At 45.2% G+C, this 20,490-nt stretch overlaps 1 protein-coding gene across 2 annotated transcripts in view; it reads left to right on the forward strand.

Annotated features, from left to right (window-relative positions):
• The first annotated feature begins 644 nt into the window (after positions 1-644).
• grin2db (glutamate receptor, ionotropic, N-methyl D-aspartate 2D, b) overlaps positions 645-20,490 on the forward strand; it is a 43,303-nt gene continuing 23,457 nt past the window's right edge. For both annotated transcript variants that reach the window (XM_031852654.1, XM_031852655.1), the window contains exons 1-5: positions 645-737; positions 14,731-15,070; positions 15,415-15,621; positions 16,632-16,898; positions 20,090-20,418. In XM_031852654.1, coding sequence (XP_031708514.1) covers positions 14,783-15,070; positions 15,415-15,621; positions 16,632-16,898; positions 20,090-20,418 — 1,091 coding nt within the window. In that variant the 5' untranslated portion in view covers positions 645-737; positions 14,731-14,782. The remainder of the gene's footprint in view (positions 738-14,730; positions 15,071-15,414; positions 15,622-16,631; positions 16,899-20,089; positions 20,419-20,490) is intronic.

Consider the following 20,490-nt stretch of genomic DNA (forward strand, 5'->3'; position numbering starts at 1 on the left):
CACACGCACACGCACGAACTGGCACGCACGCTCTCCATGCAAAGACGCACCGGGCAGGGTGACACTCACATGTGGATCCACAGATGCTGGTGTTGCGCCTCCGTTTTGCTTGGAGAAGCAGAAAGAGGTGATAGGAGGCAGGAGAAAAAGGCAGGACGGCGAGAGAGGGATGCAGGGAGGGAGCCAGAGATGGATGGATGGATGGATGGAGGGGAGGGAGGGAAATGCGGAGCGACGCAAGGGAGGGAGGTGGGGGGGGGGGGGGCAATGAGAGGGCTGAGTGGTTCTAGTAAATATTTATATTGCAGTATGATACGCGCGAGAGTGAAAGAGAGCGAGAGGGGGACCGGTAGAGAGGGGGAGATATAGAGCGTCCATCCCTTTATTAATTTTATTCCGGACCGCTAAGTTTAGCATTCAACACGTGTCGCCAGTGATGGGGGGGGGGGGGTGTGTGTGTGAGAGAGAGAGAGAGAGAGAGGAGAGAGGGAGGGAGAGAGGTAAAGAGAGAGACCGGAGAAATTGAATACATGTAGAACATATATATATATATATATATATATATATATATTTAGATATATATATATTTTCCCAGCGTGAGTGTCTGTGTGTGTGCGTGTGTGGTGGCGGTGGTGGTGGGGGGGGGGACACCCGCAAAACGGATACCTCAAAAAGGAAGGATGTGAAAAAGGATGGAGGGACGCAGGAAAAGAGGGGGGAAAGGCTGGTGAAAAACAGTAAGTACATTTATTTTCAATGCTATTTGCAGTGCGGAGGCATTTTTTTTTTTCTTTCCTCCGCTTCACGCCGCGCACACACGTACACAGACTCTGTGCTGCTTAGATTAATTGCGGCTCGGGCAGTGAGAGGGTGCTGTACGCGTCATTGAGACAGGAATAGGGGGCTCGGGTGTCGGCATCTGTGCGGCCGCTTGTGATGGAGAGATGGATGCTCGGGGATGGAGAGGTGGAAACGGCCGGCGCACCGGAGCTTTGACCCCTCTGTCATTGCTGCGCCTAAAAAACTCACAAGCCTCTCAGCCCCTTAACGCATATGTTCCTCACAGCAGCCGGCATACGTGTTCCGACGATACACACGCTCGCAGATTACCGGTAGTTCAATTCATCATATAGACTCAACCTTTAGGCTATGATTTTGTCTGCCAGGAATTGTCCTTGCATTAGTAATAAAGACAGAGTTTGGGTTTCGCTTAAGTCTTTATACACCGGCGCTGGCTGCAGTTTCCCCCCTCACTCTGCTGCGGATGTATTAATTGAGGTGATCATATCTGTTGATGCTCATTTTCTCAGGCTGCGTGGTCAATGTTAGTGCGCGAGTGCTGTGTGTGTGTGTGTGTGTGTGCGCGTGAGTGCGTCTGCTTGCTCGTCCTATATCCACCGCTAAACCCGCAAGATTGCCGATCAGTTTTTCCTCTTGATCTATTTATATCCCGATACGGTGAATATTTGGGCGTATGGCAGCACACTGTTATCCCTCTGTTGCCACCGAGGAATCTTCCCCAACAGGCTGACTTGTCTCAAACACTCTCAGGCATCTGGAACAGCCCCCCCCCCCCAGCTTCTGGGTGTAAGAGTGTGTGAGAGATTTCACTTTGTAGGTAGATTTCACAATTTGCAACCCCCTGTGGGTGCCCAAATAACTTTTTTTTTTGGCCATGCAGTACTTAAATATAGAGAAGACGTGAATAACAGGTGGAAACACAAACCACCAGCACCAGCACCATAAAAGAAAGGCCTTGGACCACCAAGGGTCCAAGATCTTCCCGTTGAACTGTGAAAATGGAGAAGCACAGTGTTGCTTCTCTTACAGATTTGCTGCAGTGATTGTGAGTGCAAGATCAAATGTATTGGCCTGCTCTGTGAGGCCACTGGATGCATTAATCCAGATGGAAATTGGAATTAATGTGTTGTTTGTTTTTCCATTTCTGTGGGCTGTTTTGGTGTCTCTCTCCTCTCTCAGCGGAATTCTCCCGCTGATATCCATTTCAATCAACTCGTTCACCCACAGGTGACGTGCTCCGTTCAGTTTGTCATTTTCCCTCGCAAGCGCTGCGAAATGTACACACAGGCGTACTGCAGCAGTGTGCTGCATGCGCTGCTGCCCGTAAAGTGTTGCCTTCAGTGTCGGCAGAGCCCCCTTCTCTGCCGATCTGTCATACAGTTGCCCAGAGAGATCCGTACTGTACCAGCTGTGAGTAGGGGGTAGACAGGAGGGGAGGGGTGGGAAGAGGAGAGGTGATGAGAGAGAGAGAGAGAGAGAGAGAGAAGGTGTGGAGGGAGGGAGAGATGAGAGAAGGTGTGAGGAGGAAGAGGAGGTGGAGAGAAGGCATGAGGGGAGAACCGGGTGAGAGATTGGAAAAAGCAGCAGAACGAAGGGGAGAGTAAGAGAGGGCCGGTTGGATTAGAATAGAGATGAGAGGGATAGAGTCAACATTTGTGTGCTTCTTTTCTCCAACCCCCTGCTCTTCATCAATTTCACCTCATTGATTCATTGACTTTTGCACTGAAACCTACAAGCTTAGCTCAATCCCCCCCCCTCGCCTCTCTCTCTTTTCTTCTACCAATCCCCCTGTTTCTTCATGCCTCAATCCTTTCCGTCTCTTCTCTCACCCCTTTGCAACCTGTGACTTCCTCTGCACAGTTTCCTTTTCCCTTTCCCCCTCTCTTTCTCCCGCCTCCCCTTTCATCATTTGTTTGATGCAACATTAGTGGATAGTTTCCTCAATCCTGCCGCCCGACCAAACCGCTCTCCCACCCTCTCCACACGTTGCACCCAGTGTTCTTTTTAATACCACTAATTAAGGTAAAGCTCGTTAACATAGAACATCAATTAGTGTTTAACGAGATCAGAGGCTGGTGTTTTGGAGCGATTACAGTACTCCCCTCTCCCGGTGTTCCTCTCTGGACTCTACCCCGCGTTGTGTTGCTGAACGTGTTGCATATTCAGAGACACACATTTCAGACATGTGGTGGCAGTGGGATGTCATGTGAAGTGCCAATAAACCCAGTAACCCAATAAAATCTCTGACAAGTGTCCGTTAAATAAATAAATCCATATAATTTCAGGAAAGAATGCCCTCCATTGAAATCAGCGGGGGTCCCAATTTATCAGATTGACTCTTCTCTAGAATTAAATACTTGTCTAAATTGCACACTATAGTCTTATTTAACGCAGGAACTGACTTTGTCGTTGAGTAATTCAGGCTGTTGAACACTACATGATATTAAAACTAAATACTTTATCAATCAATACAATACTATTTCACACATTAACAGTTTGAGATGAATGTTAAACAGTTGACATGCTGCCTGTTTTAAAGACTGTAGAATTCAGTTCTCTAAAAGTGTAACAAATCAGAAGGCTAAAGGTCGCTTGAGTGACAAAGCCAGTAATGCTTGATTGCCCATGTCGACCTTTTGAAGACATATGGGGTCAATTAGTTGAATGATTGATTGCTTGAACGACAGGGAAAAAATAATAAGATACTATTTTGATATTCGATAAATCGTTTCAGACTCTGTTCAATCAAAAACTGTGAAAAATGCCAAAGATTCTCCGGATCCGGATTCTCCGATGTGCTCTGTTTTCACTGCTGATTATCTCTGAGACGTCACCTTGGACTCTGGGAAGATGTGACGGCATGTGTTTCATTTCAATGACTAAACGATAAATTACCTGCAGATTAATTGATAATAAAAAAGGTGTCAGTTTCAGCAGTATATATATATATATATATATATATAGAGAGAGAGAGAGAGAGAGTTAGTAAGTAGAGAAGACTCATGAACTCCTTTATTTACTGTGCTGCATAGATTTCAATGTCACGTTGAAATCATGCAAAATGCAGAGAGTAATAATGTTGAATTCAGCATTGGTTGTATTGAATCGCTTTAATACATTATGATGTGAACACTATCTCCTCGTCAACATGAGCAAACAACTTTCATGGTAACATTAGTGAAGGAGGTACAGCGAATCTCTGCTGATAGCTTCTGTCACAGCTGCCAAGCGATCAGTGACATCTCAAAGTACCCACCGCTAATTAGATGTAATAGTAACACTATGATGTATTTCATTATGACATGTCGCAGGGAAAAACAAAAGTGATCTAGTACCATGTTGGGAAACTGGGCATCCTTTGTGAAGCTTAGTTCACCACAAGAGAGTCATGGGTCCCTCAGACGGAGAGAAGAGCTACATAGATAGCTCAGATACTGAATGACAGAAGTAAACAATAGTTTAGTAGGTGTGATTAAAATGCAGTTTTTTTTAGAATGAAGAATGCTACAGTATCGCAATAATCAATATGAAAACCAAATTGTTATGCTGTAGAAACAACTTTAATATCATCTGAACTCCACATCTGAGGGTTTCTTTTCAGTAAGGTGGCCTTTAGCAACCCAGAGGTGCTGCCGCCCCTCTGGCTTAGTCCGGACCGTTAACACATACTGTAAATGGAATGACAGGAAGTCATTTACCAAACAGGTGGAGTTGGAAACAGACAGACATATGAACAGGCTGGCAGAGAGACACAGCAGTCACATAGACAGGTTCGAACGCACACACACACACACACACACACACACACACACACACAACAGTGAGGGAGAATTTAGTGTGCACTTCTTGCACACAGTCGGTATCAAACAGGTACACACACATACACACACACACACACACACACACACACACACACACACACACACACACACACACATAAACCTGAGCCAAAGCCCTGCAGCTTGTTTTGGGAATACAAGTCTTGAGGCTGCATTCAGGCACACAGCTTCACATGGCTGCATGCAATACACAGTCACACACACACTCTCAAAAAGTACATTCAGGCAGATACCCATGGGAATGCAGTTAGACACACGCACGCACACACACACACACAAGCAAAGCAACAAGAGCATCCAAAAATACGCACTCATTGAATATCATATTGCACACAAATACACTCGCACCACTCACAGTTTTGGATGAGAGAGGACCTTGGGACCTTGCCCATGGGATCCACACACCTAAAGACACTGCAATGTATATATATATATATATATATATATATTATATATGTATATATATACACACACACACACTCACACTCACATTGAGTGCACGTCACATAGACACATACACACACACACAGAACAGAGGAAAGGAGGATGAAGAGAAACAATGACAGCGGATGGAGAGATGTGCAGGAATGTTTTGCGACATGCAGCGCTTTGCAGCAGTGTGGTGCGGTCCTTCATGATGATGGATGGGGCAGGAAATGACAGCATAAGTGGTTATTAAAAAGAGGAAATGGGGGCATTTATAAAAACTATGTTAGCCTGTGTCTGCAGCCCATGTCGCATGTCAACCTGGGCTGCTGTGTCATGCCTCCTGATCTGTGAGACTTCCCTACGGTGCATGAGGGCCAGCTTTCTTAAAAAACCTTTGTCATTCTCTTCTCAAAGAACCCAGGCACTGGCATTTATAGCAGGCTTTGCACTGGAGTGACTGCGCCGGATTTACCAGGTGCAGGTACCACGTGCAAAGTTGAACCCGTTTTATTGCCTTATCACTTCATATAAGAATAGCTTGGCTCTATTTTCTTTCAAGTTTAAACTTGGAATTCCTTCATAAACAGGTGCCGACTATACAGCTGTTACAAATGCAAATATGTGCGTTTGCACCTGAATGGAATTTGCACAGCGTGTTATCTTCAGTACAGCAAGGAGGGGAAGACAAGGAAGGAAGAGTTGTGGAAGATGGAAGAAAGCCTCTGATGAAGATAGTTTGATGTTCCTGGGCTTGTTTTAATGTGCTTCGTCTCTACATGTAAATAGCTTCTAAAATTGGCCTTGTGATTCGAAACAGTCTTGCAGATCCTCTCCTGGTTTCTGACACGGAAAAGAACGAAATGTACAATATGCTTAGGATGCAGGTAGTCTGACACAGGGTCGGGATTCATTTGTTCTCAATTCAGGTTTCATTATTCAAATCGGACATTTTTTTACACATCAAAGCCTTTTTTAGTCTGTCTCCTGAAAGGTGATTAGGAGTGAATACTCTCTTTTCAATTATGTAAGAGCAATTTCAATCTCGTTTTTTTTGAATGAGCCAATAAATGACCCCCAACCTTGGTCTGATGCTGATCAGGCTCATCAATTTTGATCGTTACGTGATATGTTCACTGTGAACTGTGGCATATTCTCTATTAAGGGCTGCAGCTGTGGGAAAGAAGAGACACTCATTCACACATTTTGCACAGAGCAGTGACGGGAAATAGCAAAGAGATCAATTGTTGGCACTGGATGCTCTGTGTCATCTCTACCCAAATAGTAAGACTGCTGATTAATTGTCCAGAAGTAGTGTTGCTCTGTGAAGAAGCACTATTCTTTGAGTCTGTATTCATCACGTATCACGTTCATGTTTGTTGTTTGACCTTCTGTCTGATTTCAGACACTTGATAGTAGTCGATAGATAATAATAGATAGCGGTAACAACGGGAAAACCTCTTGCTATTCTGACTCGGGAGCATTCACGCATTATTCCTAGATGATTAGTCGCGCCAGATAAATAAAATCAAGCCTAAATTTGCTATATTTATTGTGCTACATATATTTAGCGGTTCATTAACAAGTAAACCAGAGGCGATCGAGATTATTTTCGGGAGACAGATATTTTACATTTGTTGTTGTGCAACAAACACCACAGGATTAATGGGCTTCTAGAATTTGTTCTGACATTCCTGTCACTAACCTCTCACCACCTTTTACTCTTGACAATCATCTGAGGCTGCTCCAAAAAAAAAAAAAAACCTGTCGCTGGTCTCAATCCTCAAATTCCTCTCCCCTTGTTGGGCTTCTGCCTGCATGGGAGTGCATTCCCTAAGCCAGACTGATCCACCAGCGTTTATAGGATAGGCTGACAGAAGTGTTTCTAACACCTTTGGCAATGAGCGGGGGCAGAGCCAGATGTGCTGTGAACGCAGCTGAAGCCTGTACACAACATTGTGACATTGCAGCGTTAGATTTTAAGCAGTCAGAATCCGGCTTGACTTCAGCAACACGTGGCACCTGCTACTGAAAGAGACCGCCGCTTCTCTTATTCTAAAATGTGTTAAATGTTTGGATGTGTCTGTGTGAATGTGACATCTGCATTCCTCCACACGTGTAACGTCTACACATGCACGTCTGTTTGTGTGAGTGCACCTGCCTGTGAGTGACCTTGTACAAAGGCGTGATAGTTATCAGTAAAGGTTTCCCACACCATATTTAATCTGTTTATCCACAGAATAATATTGTGAATCATTACTATGCATGGGCTAGATGTTTTTTTTTTTTTCTGCTCAGAGTCACGAGCAGCTTCCTAGTTTGTAGTTGTTACAGAATGTTTCACCTTACAGGTCCTGAAGGGCTACAGTGTCGGTTGCTATTCATCTTGCTTTTATAATTAGTGACTGATTTAGATCTGGCTAGGTGATCCCAGTGTCTGGCCAATCAATGAGGGAATTAATGGAAGCGCTGGTGCAAACAGAGCAGAGCAACACTGTGGCATCGCGACTACCAGCTTGAGATGTAATGAAAAAATAATCCCTTTAACGTGGTTGTTAAAAAACTGTGTATTTGTTCCGTGCCATAACATGATTCCAATAAATTCAGAATATTCCCGGAGTTATTTTTACTGTCTCATCCCATCTGCTGAAAATCTTACATCCAATTTGTTCTTGATTTCAATCTCAATGCTTGTTAAAAAAAAAAGAAAAAACAACAACAATCAGCCAAGCATTTCATTCATGAATGTACATTATGTAAATGCACAGCTTGAATGCATGTTTATTCTTAGATGATTGCACTGCATCAAGAGCTCTGTGATATTGAAGCTATTTTCCCCTGAACACAGAGCCCTCAGAGTTTCTGGATGCCTGTAGAAGGTTGAGCAGTGAGAGATTATTTCTTTTAAAACAAACATAATATGATAATCCCCCAGGTCATGCGCTGTAAGGACATCTTGACGGAGGATTCAGGAAGAAAAGCAACTACAGAAAACAATTTATATGTACATTAAATCCGGTAAATGATGTAGTTATAGTCAACCTGAGAGCATGGGGGGGTCAGGCCAAGGAGCCGCGCTGCAGTCCTCTGCTGTATTAGATGTCAGGTGTAGAGGTGGGGCAAAGAAATATTCTTGCTCCTTGGTCGACCTTAAAGTATGCACTTATATTATACAAGCATTGGCACTGGGCATACAAACTATATGTGTTCTCCTTATAAACCCATTTTTATTCATTCAAGTCAGGTTAATATAGGCCAGTTAGGCTTATGTGAATTCCTGTTTCCAGATCCCCGGTCACTGGCCTTTCCACACGAAAGCATATGACCTTACTGATATTTATGTCTGAGTATAAGGGTAGTAAACCATTTGTAACTGATGTTTTCTGAATGGATGTGTTTATATGAAGATGTAGGGGGGGTGGTAATAAGATAAAATAGTATTGAAATATTCCTGTGCATCATTCATACTCAAATTTATGTTGTTTATGCAAGCTGTATAACTATAAATATAGTGTGTGTGTGTGTGTGTGTGTGTTAGCTTGCAATGTTCTGATGATTAAATGGATGACAGGAGGTTGAAAGATAACACACACTCAGACAAACACACACACACACACACACACACACACACACACACACACACACAGATAAACAAAGTGAATATTTCAAGATGCCATGGCTGTATTACAAAGTGAAGCAACTGACAGGCCTTTATTTGTATCAGCTGATTTCTATTTCAGGTTATTTGAGTTCATTTTCAAGCAAAACTGCAATTACTAGACATGTGCCAGGTTTATATTAAAGCAAAATGTAACCGATTCCCTTCTTAGGTAATTATACACCCTGAGCTGACTGCAATGCGTTAAAGAGATGAGATGCGGTATTGTCAAATATTTCAGTAATTATCATCCGTCATGGAAGTGAATTTGTGTCTGGTCTTTCAAAAACCACAGTGGGTAGGACTAAGACATTTTTTTTTTTTGTCAAAAAATTAGGTCAAAGAATTGTTAGTGCTACACAGCGTCCAGGGTCAGCTTCATCTCATTTCCATCAATCCATAGAGGGAAGAGAAACAAGGAGTGTCCTCCCATTCAAGTAATGAAATGTATCTCCTGAACGTACCGAAGTGAAGTCCAATTAATTGACACTGTCTCTTGGCAGAAGTGTTTAATCTGAACCCATGAAAAATAAAAATTTTGAATTAAAAGGCAAGATACTCTGAACTTTAGAGTGAAATTCGTCTTGTACACGTCCACGTGGAAATTAAATGGACTTGAAATGTCAGAATAAAATGCTGTTTAGTGGTGAAGAAGGTGACATTTTAAGACTTCACTCTCCCCTATCCTGTAACAGTACATTTCATACATCAAATGTTTTTGCATTTTCTGGTATATACGGGTGCAGAATGCAAGTGTCGTTTCATTTTACGCCTTCAACAGTATTTTTGTTAGAAATAAGAGTGTAACAGTGATTTTAATCTTCTTCTTCTACAAAAAAAACTCTTCTTTGTGAGCCACTGTGTGTCTTTTATTTGTCTCAGATTTGTAAAGCACGTTTTATTTTTCTTACTCCATATCAGCTAGCCCCTCACATTTAACTGTTTCACATAAAAAAAAATGGTGAGAGGTTTATGAAAGCGACCAGCTCTAATCTGGTTATCAGCCTGTGGCATGTGTAATTTACAAATATAATGTGTTACGTTTCCCTGTGAGGTCCTGGTGTCACGATGGTTTGATCGATAGCTCCGTCGTTGTGTCACTTGAATGGCTTATGATAGCCGCGGCTATCAAGTCCGAGGGCGGCAGCAGCAGCAGCAGCAGCAGGCTTTACTACTGCTGTTTACAGCCATGCAGTAAAAACACACAGCACTGTACGCCCTGCTGCTGCGCTACTCGCTGATCACTCTGCTCACTATGTGCACGATGAGAACAAGAGGCGCTCGCCTGCCTGGTGGCTCTTCTGCTCAACAGGGATCAAAGAGAGAGCAAGAGAAAGATATGAGAGGAAGTGAGGGAGGGGAGGAAGTAGAGAGTGAAAGAAGTACAGGACAAAAGACATGCGTGAAAGGAAAGAATGGCGGAGGGCTGGAGGAAAACAGGAGAGGAGTTTTGGGAGGAGAGGGAGAAAGAGGGAGAGGAAAGGGGAGTTGGTGAAAGTGAGGTGACTGAATGAATGAATGGAAAGATGAATGAACAAGTGAAACAGACCGGGTGACCGGGTGAGACAGACCGAGTGAGGGAGTGTGTGTGTGTGCGTGAGTGTGTGTCTGTGTGTCAAGTGAGTGTGTGTGAGCGAGTGGGTGAACAAGGGCAGCAGGACAAAGAGAGAGAGAGGGGGGGGACAGAGAGAGATTGAGGATGGGAGAAAGAGGGAGAGAGGATATGTTCAGTCAGAGAGGACACACTCCAGTGGCTGTGATTGAAGTATGGGCCAATTAACACGAGGAGCATTGAGCTCCAGCTGCACTCTTCTCTTCATTCCTCCACTCCCCCACACTGCCATATTACCCCGCATGACACACACACACACACACACACACACACACACACACACACAGGCATTGATACACTCACATATATGCACACTGTGGGCACCACACTGTGCTGGCACTTTATCTTATCTTTTACTATAGCACAGCTATGGACCCAAGGAAATGATAGAGGCTACATGCAGCAGTGTTCTCGAGAACACTGCGGTCTTAAATGTGGATGAATGGAAAAAAAAAAGAAAAGGGGAAAAAAATGGAGTCTTCATCTTCAGGGTCGGAATTCTTTTTCAAGGCACTCGCAGTGACTCACAGGGACGCTGCAATTTCTTCTAATGGTGTACAGTAGAGGATATATTAGCCTGCATATATTTCAGATGTTTTGTGTTGCTGCGGAATGCAGCCTGGGCTGATTCAGTGCAGCCCGAGCCATAGGCAGCAGGGAGCAGGTCCATTACTCTGCATGACAGAATGGAATGAAGCAGCAGAGCCCCGACGTGGGGTAAACACAACGCTGAACACTACTGCACTTCCACAACTCCACACTCCGGACTCCACAGACTCCTTCCCCATTCACAGTTCCCCAGCAGATCCGCTGCAGCACACGGTCTGGCACGCTGCCTCCATTGGAGTTCAGTGGGAGAGGGGCTCAGAGAGGCGTGGATGCCAACAACTGACTTCTACCCGAGCGGTTAACTCCTCTCCCGCGACTCACTCTCCACCGCAGGCGCTCGCTGCAGCTGTAGCATACAGTTGAGGGGAAGGAGGGGGATCTGCTACTCTAAAACATTGTGATTGTTCTCCTACCATCACACTGACACCAAGAATCAATTTTTCATTTTGTGTTTAGAGGCTATACAACTTTTTTTTTGTGTGTCTCTTTGGAGTTTGCAGGAAGAATATAGGCTTCACTGTAATCCTCTATAGAGGAATATACCTTCAAAGCAGTTGATCTGCCTTCAGCTACACAACACCGCAAAGACATTTTTCAGACCAGCGAAGCTGCACATGCAGTCGTCATTAATTCCTGTGTGTAATCACAGTGAACATATAATGCAGTGTGATGAAATGTTCAAGCGGAGATATGATGCGATGTGTTTTGATTGTGAAGTACTGACTGGCAATTTTGGAAGAGAAAGAGGAGACTGGCTCGCCTTCGCGAATGTTTTCTCTCTCATCTTCTTGATTAGCTGTCTCTGTCAGCCTGCTCTTAAGTACTCTGTAAATATTCCTGAAGGTGTCTTTAGTTTGCTTCTAACAGTCGTTGGCATGTACGCCAGCTTCTTTGGGGCTGTAAATGCCACTTTCTTTGTTTTAAAAAGACAAACTGAACAGGCTCAGACGGAAAATAATTACACTGTAGATACAGTTAGCTGCTTATTACAGTGATTGACAAATTGGGAGATCAACACTGTGCAGTACAAATGCTTTAATGTGAGTGCTGATATAATGATTTAGACAGCAGATGATGACTGAGGGTATATGCACCGTGGTGAGTTTTAAAGTTAAAAAAAAAAAAAAATCATCAAAGAATGTACTCTGTATGAAATCTGAAAGCTTTTCAAATCCGTCTTTTTATCTTTTGTAGTCGGTGCAGTCACATTCAAGAAAAGAAAACATTGCAATATTTATCAAACTTACACAAACATCCCAATCCCAAATAACCAAAATGAACATTGTCATCCAAATAATACAGTATCAGCGATGGTCAGATCCTGGCAATTCTGCTGTGACTATTCATGTCTCAATAACTAACTGATTCCTTACCCTGCTCAGGGAAAACTGACATCTACACACCTTTTGACTAATTAATCCCAATTTAAACTTTAAACTTTAAACTGTCTATATAGTTTAAAGTTTATATATATATATATCTGTCTATATATATATATATCTGTCTCAAAGACTGGAGAGGATATTTTTTTGTATAGAAGGGTAAAAAATATACAAAAATGTGAACATTTGCATTTTAACAAAAGATTCATTTATGGTGGGAAATAAAATGAAACCGTAATATCTCTCTTTTTCTCTCCCACACTCCTTTCCCCTCTGTGTGTGTGTGTGTTTCAGTGTGTGTGTGTGTGTGTGTGCGCGTTCGCTCGGTGTGAGCCGCCTCACTGCACGCTTTTTATGATTTAGTTTGCCGTATTCCTCAGATTGAAACACATAATGAACTATATAGTAAGATATATTTAGATGAGGATTTGATTATACTTTACTTGTACTTTGCTTTGTAGTGGCGAGCCTCCGTGAGATGTTGGCAGAGTACGCTCTACAGGAGAAGTGGATATTGTATATAAGAATACACTGTGTTCACTCTTCCAACCATGCTCACTGTAGTGGAATAGCGCAGGCTATTCCACTACAGGTAAACACCTCATGAGACGGAAAAGCAGTGATGGGCCTAACAGTTAATGGCTCAGAGAGTCAGCACAGTAGAATACAGCTGATGATGTGACTGTATTTCTGGAGCTTCATCTGTGGCTCTGTCCTCGTCTCTGTCCTTCCCATTCTTCCCTGTCACATCGTCTTCGCCTTAAAGAAAACAACACCAAAAAAAAAACTACAAAGCCCTGTTTTTCTCCCTCTCCCCTTCATTATTACTTCTCCTTTTGCCTCTCTCCTACTAACAGGGTCTGTCTCTCCCTATCTCTCCACACCTCCATCTCATTTTCTTACCCAAAACTATCCGCCTCCCTCTCATTCCATCTCATTCCACCGCTCTCTCCTTCTTTCTCTGTAACTCCCCACCACCACACACACGCACACACACACACACACCCACAGCTCTGTCACTCAAAACAGGATGTTTGGCATATTTGTTTAGGCCATACACGTATACACATCCCAGTAATCAATATTTCTTTTCCTGCTATTCTCCTCACATATTTTACGCCACCTCCACCATCCCGCTACACTTTGTCCTCCTTTTCTCCTTGTCGTCTCCTCTTAAACCTGGCCTCCGTCCCTCAATCAATCACTCAGTCCCTGAGTCATGTGCTCATTTCTTTGCTCCCCTTCTCTCATGCCTCCAGTTACTTTTTCTACTTCTTTCTTTTGTCTTCTTCTCTTTGCTGCTTTTCTTTTTCTATTCGGAAGCCTGATCAGGGTCGGCGAAATCGTCAGTCTGTGACAAAGAGCGGAGAGTCAGAAGAAGACAGAGCGAAAGACACAGAGGGAGGAGGAGAGGGGAAATAGAGGCACAGGGAGGGAGAGTGACTTTGGAGGGAATATTATGTCAGCAGGCCCCTGTTAATCAATGCAATTGTGTTTGGTACCTGAAGCCATGAAAATTGGGAGAAGAGACGGGGAATATGAAAAGACGGAGCACTAGAGGGAGCGGGGAGAAAGTGAGAAGGAAATGGAGAAAGGAAGGGAGGGCAGTTGGCACCAGAAGTAAATTGAAAATGATGTGTTTTCGTGTCTGTGTGGTCACATATTAACCCTGCTATCTCTCAGGTAGTCATTATCTTTCCATGTGGTTGTTTGTGCGTGTGTGTGTGTGTGTGTGTGTGTGTGTGTGTGTGTGTGTGTATGCTCACTGCATTAACCCTCATATCTCTCTATCATTAAGCTGCTCTGCGGGCGTAGTGTAGCCATGCATTTATCTTGCACATTCAAACGCTTGCATGCATTTGTCTGTGCGTGGATGCAGCTGTGTGAGGGCGAGTGTGTTTACAGTGATCTTAATTGTTGTTATCATTCATGCAGCACAATAACCACCTCCGCCCCATCTTTGTCTCCGTCTGCTATTAACTCTCTCTCCCTCTCACCCTCCTTCCCTCGAACGGCCAGTTTCAATTTTTCCTCATATTGTTCCTTCTCAGCCTGCAGCCTAAATAGCACCCATTTCATCTTCTCTCTCTCTTTTCCTTCCCTCTATTGTTTTTCTCCCCCGCTGCATTCCATATTCCTCGTCCAGCATTTTCTCCAGCCAAAGCTAACTTTTATTACCCCATGATTGGATTCAGAATTCATTACTCCATCTTGCCTGCATGCAATATCTGATCAGTTTCTTTCTCTCTCTCTTTCTTCACTCCTTCTCTCTCTCTCTGTCCACACCTGCTACTTTTCCTGTGTTGATTTGATGTTGTCTGTACTGGACGCTAAAAGTCTAACTAAATCTCTTCTTCTTCTTCCACTTCTTTTTCTACTCTTTGCTGTCTCTCATTCTTTCAGGCACCCTCTCTTAGTGCGATATATATCTGCCTCCCCCCCTCGGCAGGTTGCCATGGTCGCGATACCTACTCTCTCTCTCCTATTGGTCCTGGCAGAGTGGGCAGGTCTGGTGGACTGCTCCCCCCACCTCCTGCTCCGGCCCAGTCCGCGGGAACGTGATGCAGGGGCCATGATGAACTTCAACATCGCCGTGATCCACGCCGGTGCTACGGTGCAGGCCGAGGCGGCGGTGGCGGGGTCTGGGGGAAGGGTGCTCTACCCCGGCTTCGGCCGGGTATACGGCTCCCTGGGGGAGAGCGTGGTCACCCAGTGGGGCTCTGCTAACGTCATCTGGCTACAGGTTGGATACTGTCTCCTCTACCTACTGCTCATCCAGCCTTACTTGAAGGAAGGGAATAACAATGACCATCCATTATTCATACTCACTCCCATTATTTGAGCTGAATGAGCAACACAATGCTGCCGTTGTGTTGGCCCTGCTGAATGAGCGGGCGTCTGGCTCTGCTCTTTGACCACAGTTTGTATTGTTAGCCAGACATGTCATGCATGCTACAGACACTTTCCATATGAATAACACAAAGTGAAGACACACTTCCCCTGGTTAGTCAACTCTATTTCTCTCCCTGTCTTTACCCCCCTCTGTCTTTGTTCCTCTCTGTCTTCATGGCTTCTATCATCTCCCAGGTGAATGACAGTAGTCCTAAGACGGTGCTGTCCCAGCTGTGTGAGCTGCTGGCAGCGCGGCCCCTGCAGGGTCTGGTTTATGAAGAGGAGAGGCCCCCTCGCACGGCCTGGGGTCCATTGGCCCCAATGCTGGAGTTTGTCTCTGCGCAAACAGGACTGCCCATAGTGGCTGTAGGAGGGGGAGCGGGGCTGGGGAGGATGCCACAGGTAGGAGGAGGGAGGTTGGGATGGGGGTGGGAGAGTAAAGAGCGTAAAGTGTTTGCAGCTTGTGTGTGTGTGTGTGGGGGGGGGGACTGAAAGAGGAGAGAATCAGAGGAATACAAGGGGACAGATGTGCTAGTAGTGTCATTGTGTAGCTCCAAATGCGAGCGCCGGAACAATGTTAATTAGGTGTGTGCTGTATACGAAAGCAGTATGGATTGACAGCTCTATGAATGGAGTATAAAAGGAGAGCTGCTTATATTGCCATAACAACTTACAATGTCATAATGTCGCACATCCTCTCTGTGAAGAAAAGGTTTGGGCAAGTGCCGGTGGGACGGAGGGGAAGTTGAAGGTCAGGGTCGCTGATCTGCTGAAACTCTGCAGTGTTTGATCTGTAAATGGCACCAACTGGGCCTGTCGCTCTGCCTCTGATGTTCCTGGGTGGGAGGCCATGAGAAGACATGGGTGTGTGTATGAGGGAATATGTGTGTGTGTGTGTGTGTGTGCTGTACATTTGTGTGTATGCACCTGAGAAACTAATGTCACATGGTTTTCGCCACCATATGGGGGGAAAGGGAAACAAAAAGCTTTGCATTTGTGCTTACAAATAACTGTTTTAACCATTTACTCTTGAGGAATTAAATTGTAGCACTTTGATGAACTTCCTTTGAAGATGTACCCTCGCCTAGTCCTCACCCCCTCCCATCCCCTGAACAGACTTTTTAGAAACACTCCCTTCTGGGCGTCATAGGAGAATTTGTGCAACAATCCCAGCTGTTTCAGCCCTGCGGCTGCACGAGTGCTACTGCTCCATAAAAACTTCAAGCCCCGTGATGCCTCCATGTTGTGCATAAAGATGGAGCGGTCCAGAGAGTTGTAGTTCCTTGTAGTGAAAATACTGTCTGTTACTTACTCGTTGTATTGCAGCAGAATTTTAGATACAGTACAACTGCAGAGGATGAATTTTACAGTGAGATTTTAAACCAAATGTGCTGCTCTCTTTCCCAAATCAGGAATCAGGTTCCATCTTTCTCCAGTTCAGCTCCTCTACTGCCCTCCAATTAGAGGTCATCTTTGAGGTGCTGGAGGAGTACGATTGGACATCCTTTTCCGTGGTGTGCACGCGTCACCATGGCTACCAGGACTTCCTGTCTGTAGTGGAGGGCCTGACCGACGGCTCGTTCATCGGCTGGGAGAAGAAGAGTGTGGTGATCCTGAACGTGACCGACGACCCTGGGGGGGCACGCACGCGCAGGCTGCTGAAGGAGAACGAGGCGCAGGTGAGACAGGGGGGAGGGAGGGGGGAAAGGGGGGAGGAAAGGGGAGGAAGTGCTGCAAATCTCATTGGGGGCCCCTTTCTCACAGGTGGCTTCCGAGCTTTTTCCTTCCTTCTTCGTCTCTCCCTCTGTCCCTCCACATCTCTCTCTCCCCTCTCTCCTCTATCCCTCTGTTCTTCTCTTCCCCTCCCTCCCATCTGCCAAGGCATAAAGAGTTCAACGGTACAACACAAACCACGAGTCAGTCTGATTTGCTGGCTGGCATTGTTCAAAGAGTTATGTGCAATGTGCAATATAAGTTAACCACTTAACCTACAGTGTCCTTCTTGTTTCTACTTAAGTGGCTTTAAAGTTGGAAAAAACCCATCTTGTTCCAGACTGTCTGTCAGTATCACACACATCACACTGTAGCATTTAGCATCAGCTTGTTCCAGCTCTTCATTGAATCTGTAAATGATGTCGACAACGAGTGAAATATTCATGGCTGCACCCTTCCGATAAATGGAAATATATTATATGTCTTGTGCATTATGTTATACACATCTCCCCCCGAATTTAACTTGACTTAGTTGGTATTCGTGGCGACTCTGAGGTCTGTCTCTATATACACTGTGTCTACATTTTTGTCTTTGATATTTCGAATGCAAAAAGAACAAACTACATTTCAAGTTCTCGTTGATTCATTGATGACCAGAATGACTCGTGGTTTTGGCTTACCTCTAGTGTGTTTCATTCCTTCATGCCTGCTCCCTCTACTACCCCGATGCCTTGCTCGTTCTTCCCTTCCTTTCCTTCCTTCTTTCAGCTTCCAATCTCCCCTGCTCCTCATTTTTTTTTTAACTCCACTCTTACTTTACCTCCCCCCACCATCGTCCCTTAAACCTCCTCTTTGACCCCATGATCCTCCTGTTCATTTTTTCACTCCTCCGTGTGTTCCCCCCCCCCCCCTACCTCCCCTCGTGCGTTTCTTTGCCTGGAGACAGGCTCACTCTCCTTTGCTGCCTTCCTGTTCACCTCCATCTCTGTGTGGCTATCTTTCATTCCTTCAGTCTGTCCTTCTTGCTGCATGTCTACCCGGCCACAGACGCTCCATTGGCTTGGTACCGTCTGGGTTTCAATGTCATCGCTAACGTCCCAGCATGGCCACTGTAGCTCTGCGTGTGTGTGTGTTTGTGTCTGTAGTGTGTGGGTTTGTAATGGATTCCTTAGACTCCACTCTGCTCGTGTCACTGTTAATATAACATACTGCCTGCAGCAGGTTGCCTATACGCAGTGCTTGCTTTTTAACCCTCTTACTTTTCACAACAAACTCCCTTCTTTTAGCTTTTTACAACTGCAGGGCTAATAAAAGCTTGTGATTGCTTAGTAATGCTGTGTATGTTTGCATTACATGCTCTCTCTCTTTCTCTTTCTCTCTCTCTCTTTCTCTCTCTCTCTTTCTCTCCCTTTCTCTTTCTCTCTCTCTCTCTCTTTCTAATTCTCTTTCTCTCTCTTTCTCTTTCTCTTTCTCTTTCTCTCTCTCTCTCCTCTCTCTTTCTCTTTCTCTTTCTCTTTCTCTCTCTCTCTCCTCTCTCTTTCTCTTTCTCTTTCTCTTTCTCTCTCTCTCTCTCTCTCTAACTCTCTGTCTCACTGCCACATACGTGGTATAATGTCCTCTACATAGTAGATGGCTTGATGCAGGTCTCTGGGTCAATTTCTACTGAAATCTCTCACTGTCTATCTGTTGTTCCATTCCTCTTCCAGCTTCTGCCTTGTCAGTATTTCTTCTGCTCTCTCTCTCTCTCTCTGTATGTTCCTCTCTTTCTCCATTTCCCGTCTTTAGATATTGTGTGTGTCTGTTTATAACTCTGATTCTCTCCTTCCCTCCCTAATTCAGTCTGTCGCCTTCTTTCTCCTTCCTCTCCCCCCTCTGTCACTCTCATTCCCTGCCTAATTCACTGGAGGTTTATTGGCATACAGGCAGGATTGTTTTGCCAAGCCATTACAGTTCAAAATCCAATGAAGGCGCAGTCTCAAAATGTGCTTTCAGTCTGTTTCCCTGACCCCCCCCCCCTCCATGAATCTGTTTTCTTCTTCTTTTTTGTCCTTTGATTTGCCTTTTTCTCTTTTCTTCACTGTTTTATTTTAAATGCTCTTACTCTTTCTTTCTTCTTATGTATTTGTCCCCCCCCCCTTCCATCTTTCTGCTCAGCTCTAACACCTTAAAACCCTCTTTGGTCAATTTCTGCCCCCCTCCTCTCCCTCCTCTCCCTCCTCACCCCTCCTCACCCCTCCTTACCTCAGCACTTTCAGCTGAGAGCTCCTCCACTGTCACTGCTGTCTTTCTCTGTTGTCTTTCACTCTCTTTAATGTTTTCTTCTCTCTTTCTCCCCAGCCACACTCCATCAACCCCCCTTCCACTGTTTTTTGCAAATATCTCTCCAGGCCCGGATTTTACCAAAATATGTCATCCTTTGCTTTCCTTCACCACCCCTCCCCCCATTCCCCGTTCTCCAATGAGTTACTTTTCTCTCTTCCCACCTTTGATTACTTCCCTCCTATCCGCATCACCCACCATCTCCTGTTGTCTCCAGGTCTTTTCTCCACCCTGCTTTTAATAACGTATGTCAGTGTTTAGCCTCTTCCCCCTTAGTTTTCCCTCAGGTGTGTTTGGTCTTTAACTGCCACCCCCCTCCCTCCTCCCTGGCTTCCACGCCTGTACCTCTCTATCTCTCTCCTCTACCACTTACAGTTGTTTCATTTTCCCTTTCTTGTTTTACTGCTATTTTCATTATTCATAACTGTATCTTGTTTCATCAGGCCCAAGCTCATTAAGCACTGACCCCCGTTGCCTCCTGCACCTCCTGGTTAGCATTCATCACATGCGGCCATGCTGTCTCTCCTCTTTCTGGCGTGTCTGCTTCTCTCCCTGAATCATACGTCCAACTCCCATGAACCTTATCACATCAGCTTACCGCTATCTCTCCTCTTACCTCCGCCGGCAGTCTTGTTTTTTCTCGATATGGCCTTTTCTATCCAACCTCCTCCTCTCCCGTTCAGGTGCACCTCTGCTCCAGCTCTATCTTTCTCCCCTTGATTCTCCCACCCTCTGTCTCTCTCCACGTCTCCCCTGTCCCCTCCTTATCTCACTAGCGTGTATGTGTGTGTGTCTCCCCTCGTCCCTATTCCCTCCCTGCCTTCCTACTGTCCTCCAGGTACGTTTGCTGTACTGCTCCCAGGAGGAGGCTGAGCTGGTCTTTAAAGCCGCCTGGTCCGCCGGTCAGGCCGGAGCCTCGCACATGTGGTTCGCGGTGGGGCCGGCTCTCTCAGGTTTGAGCATGGAGAGCCTGCCTCGGGCTCTGTTTGCCGTGCGGCCCCAGGGCTGGAGGGACGAACCTCGCAGGAGGATTGCTCGGGGAGTGTCTGTGCTGACTCATGGGGCAGTGGCCATGCGCAAGGATTACGGAACCACGGGTGGGCCGAACTTTGTCACCAACTGCATGACGGACGCCAATCAGACCCAGAGACTGCGGGGCAGGATGAGGTGAGAGGGAGATAAGAGGAAAGAGGGAAGCTCTAAAGGGAAAATGTGAGGAGGGAAGGAAGAGAAATGCAT

This window comes from Anarrhichthys ocellatus, unplaced genomic scaffold (genome assembly GCF_004355925.1).
Source record: "Anarrhichthys ocellatus isolate YVR2014 unplaced genomic scaffold, GSC_Weel_1.0 scaffold13, whole genome shotgun sequence".
In the NCBI taxonomy this organism is placed as follows: Eukaryota; Metazoa; Chordata; class Actinopteri; order Perciformes; family Anarhichadidae; genus Anarrhichthys; species Anarrhichthys ocellatus.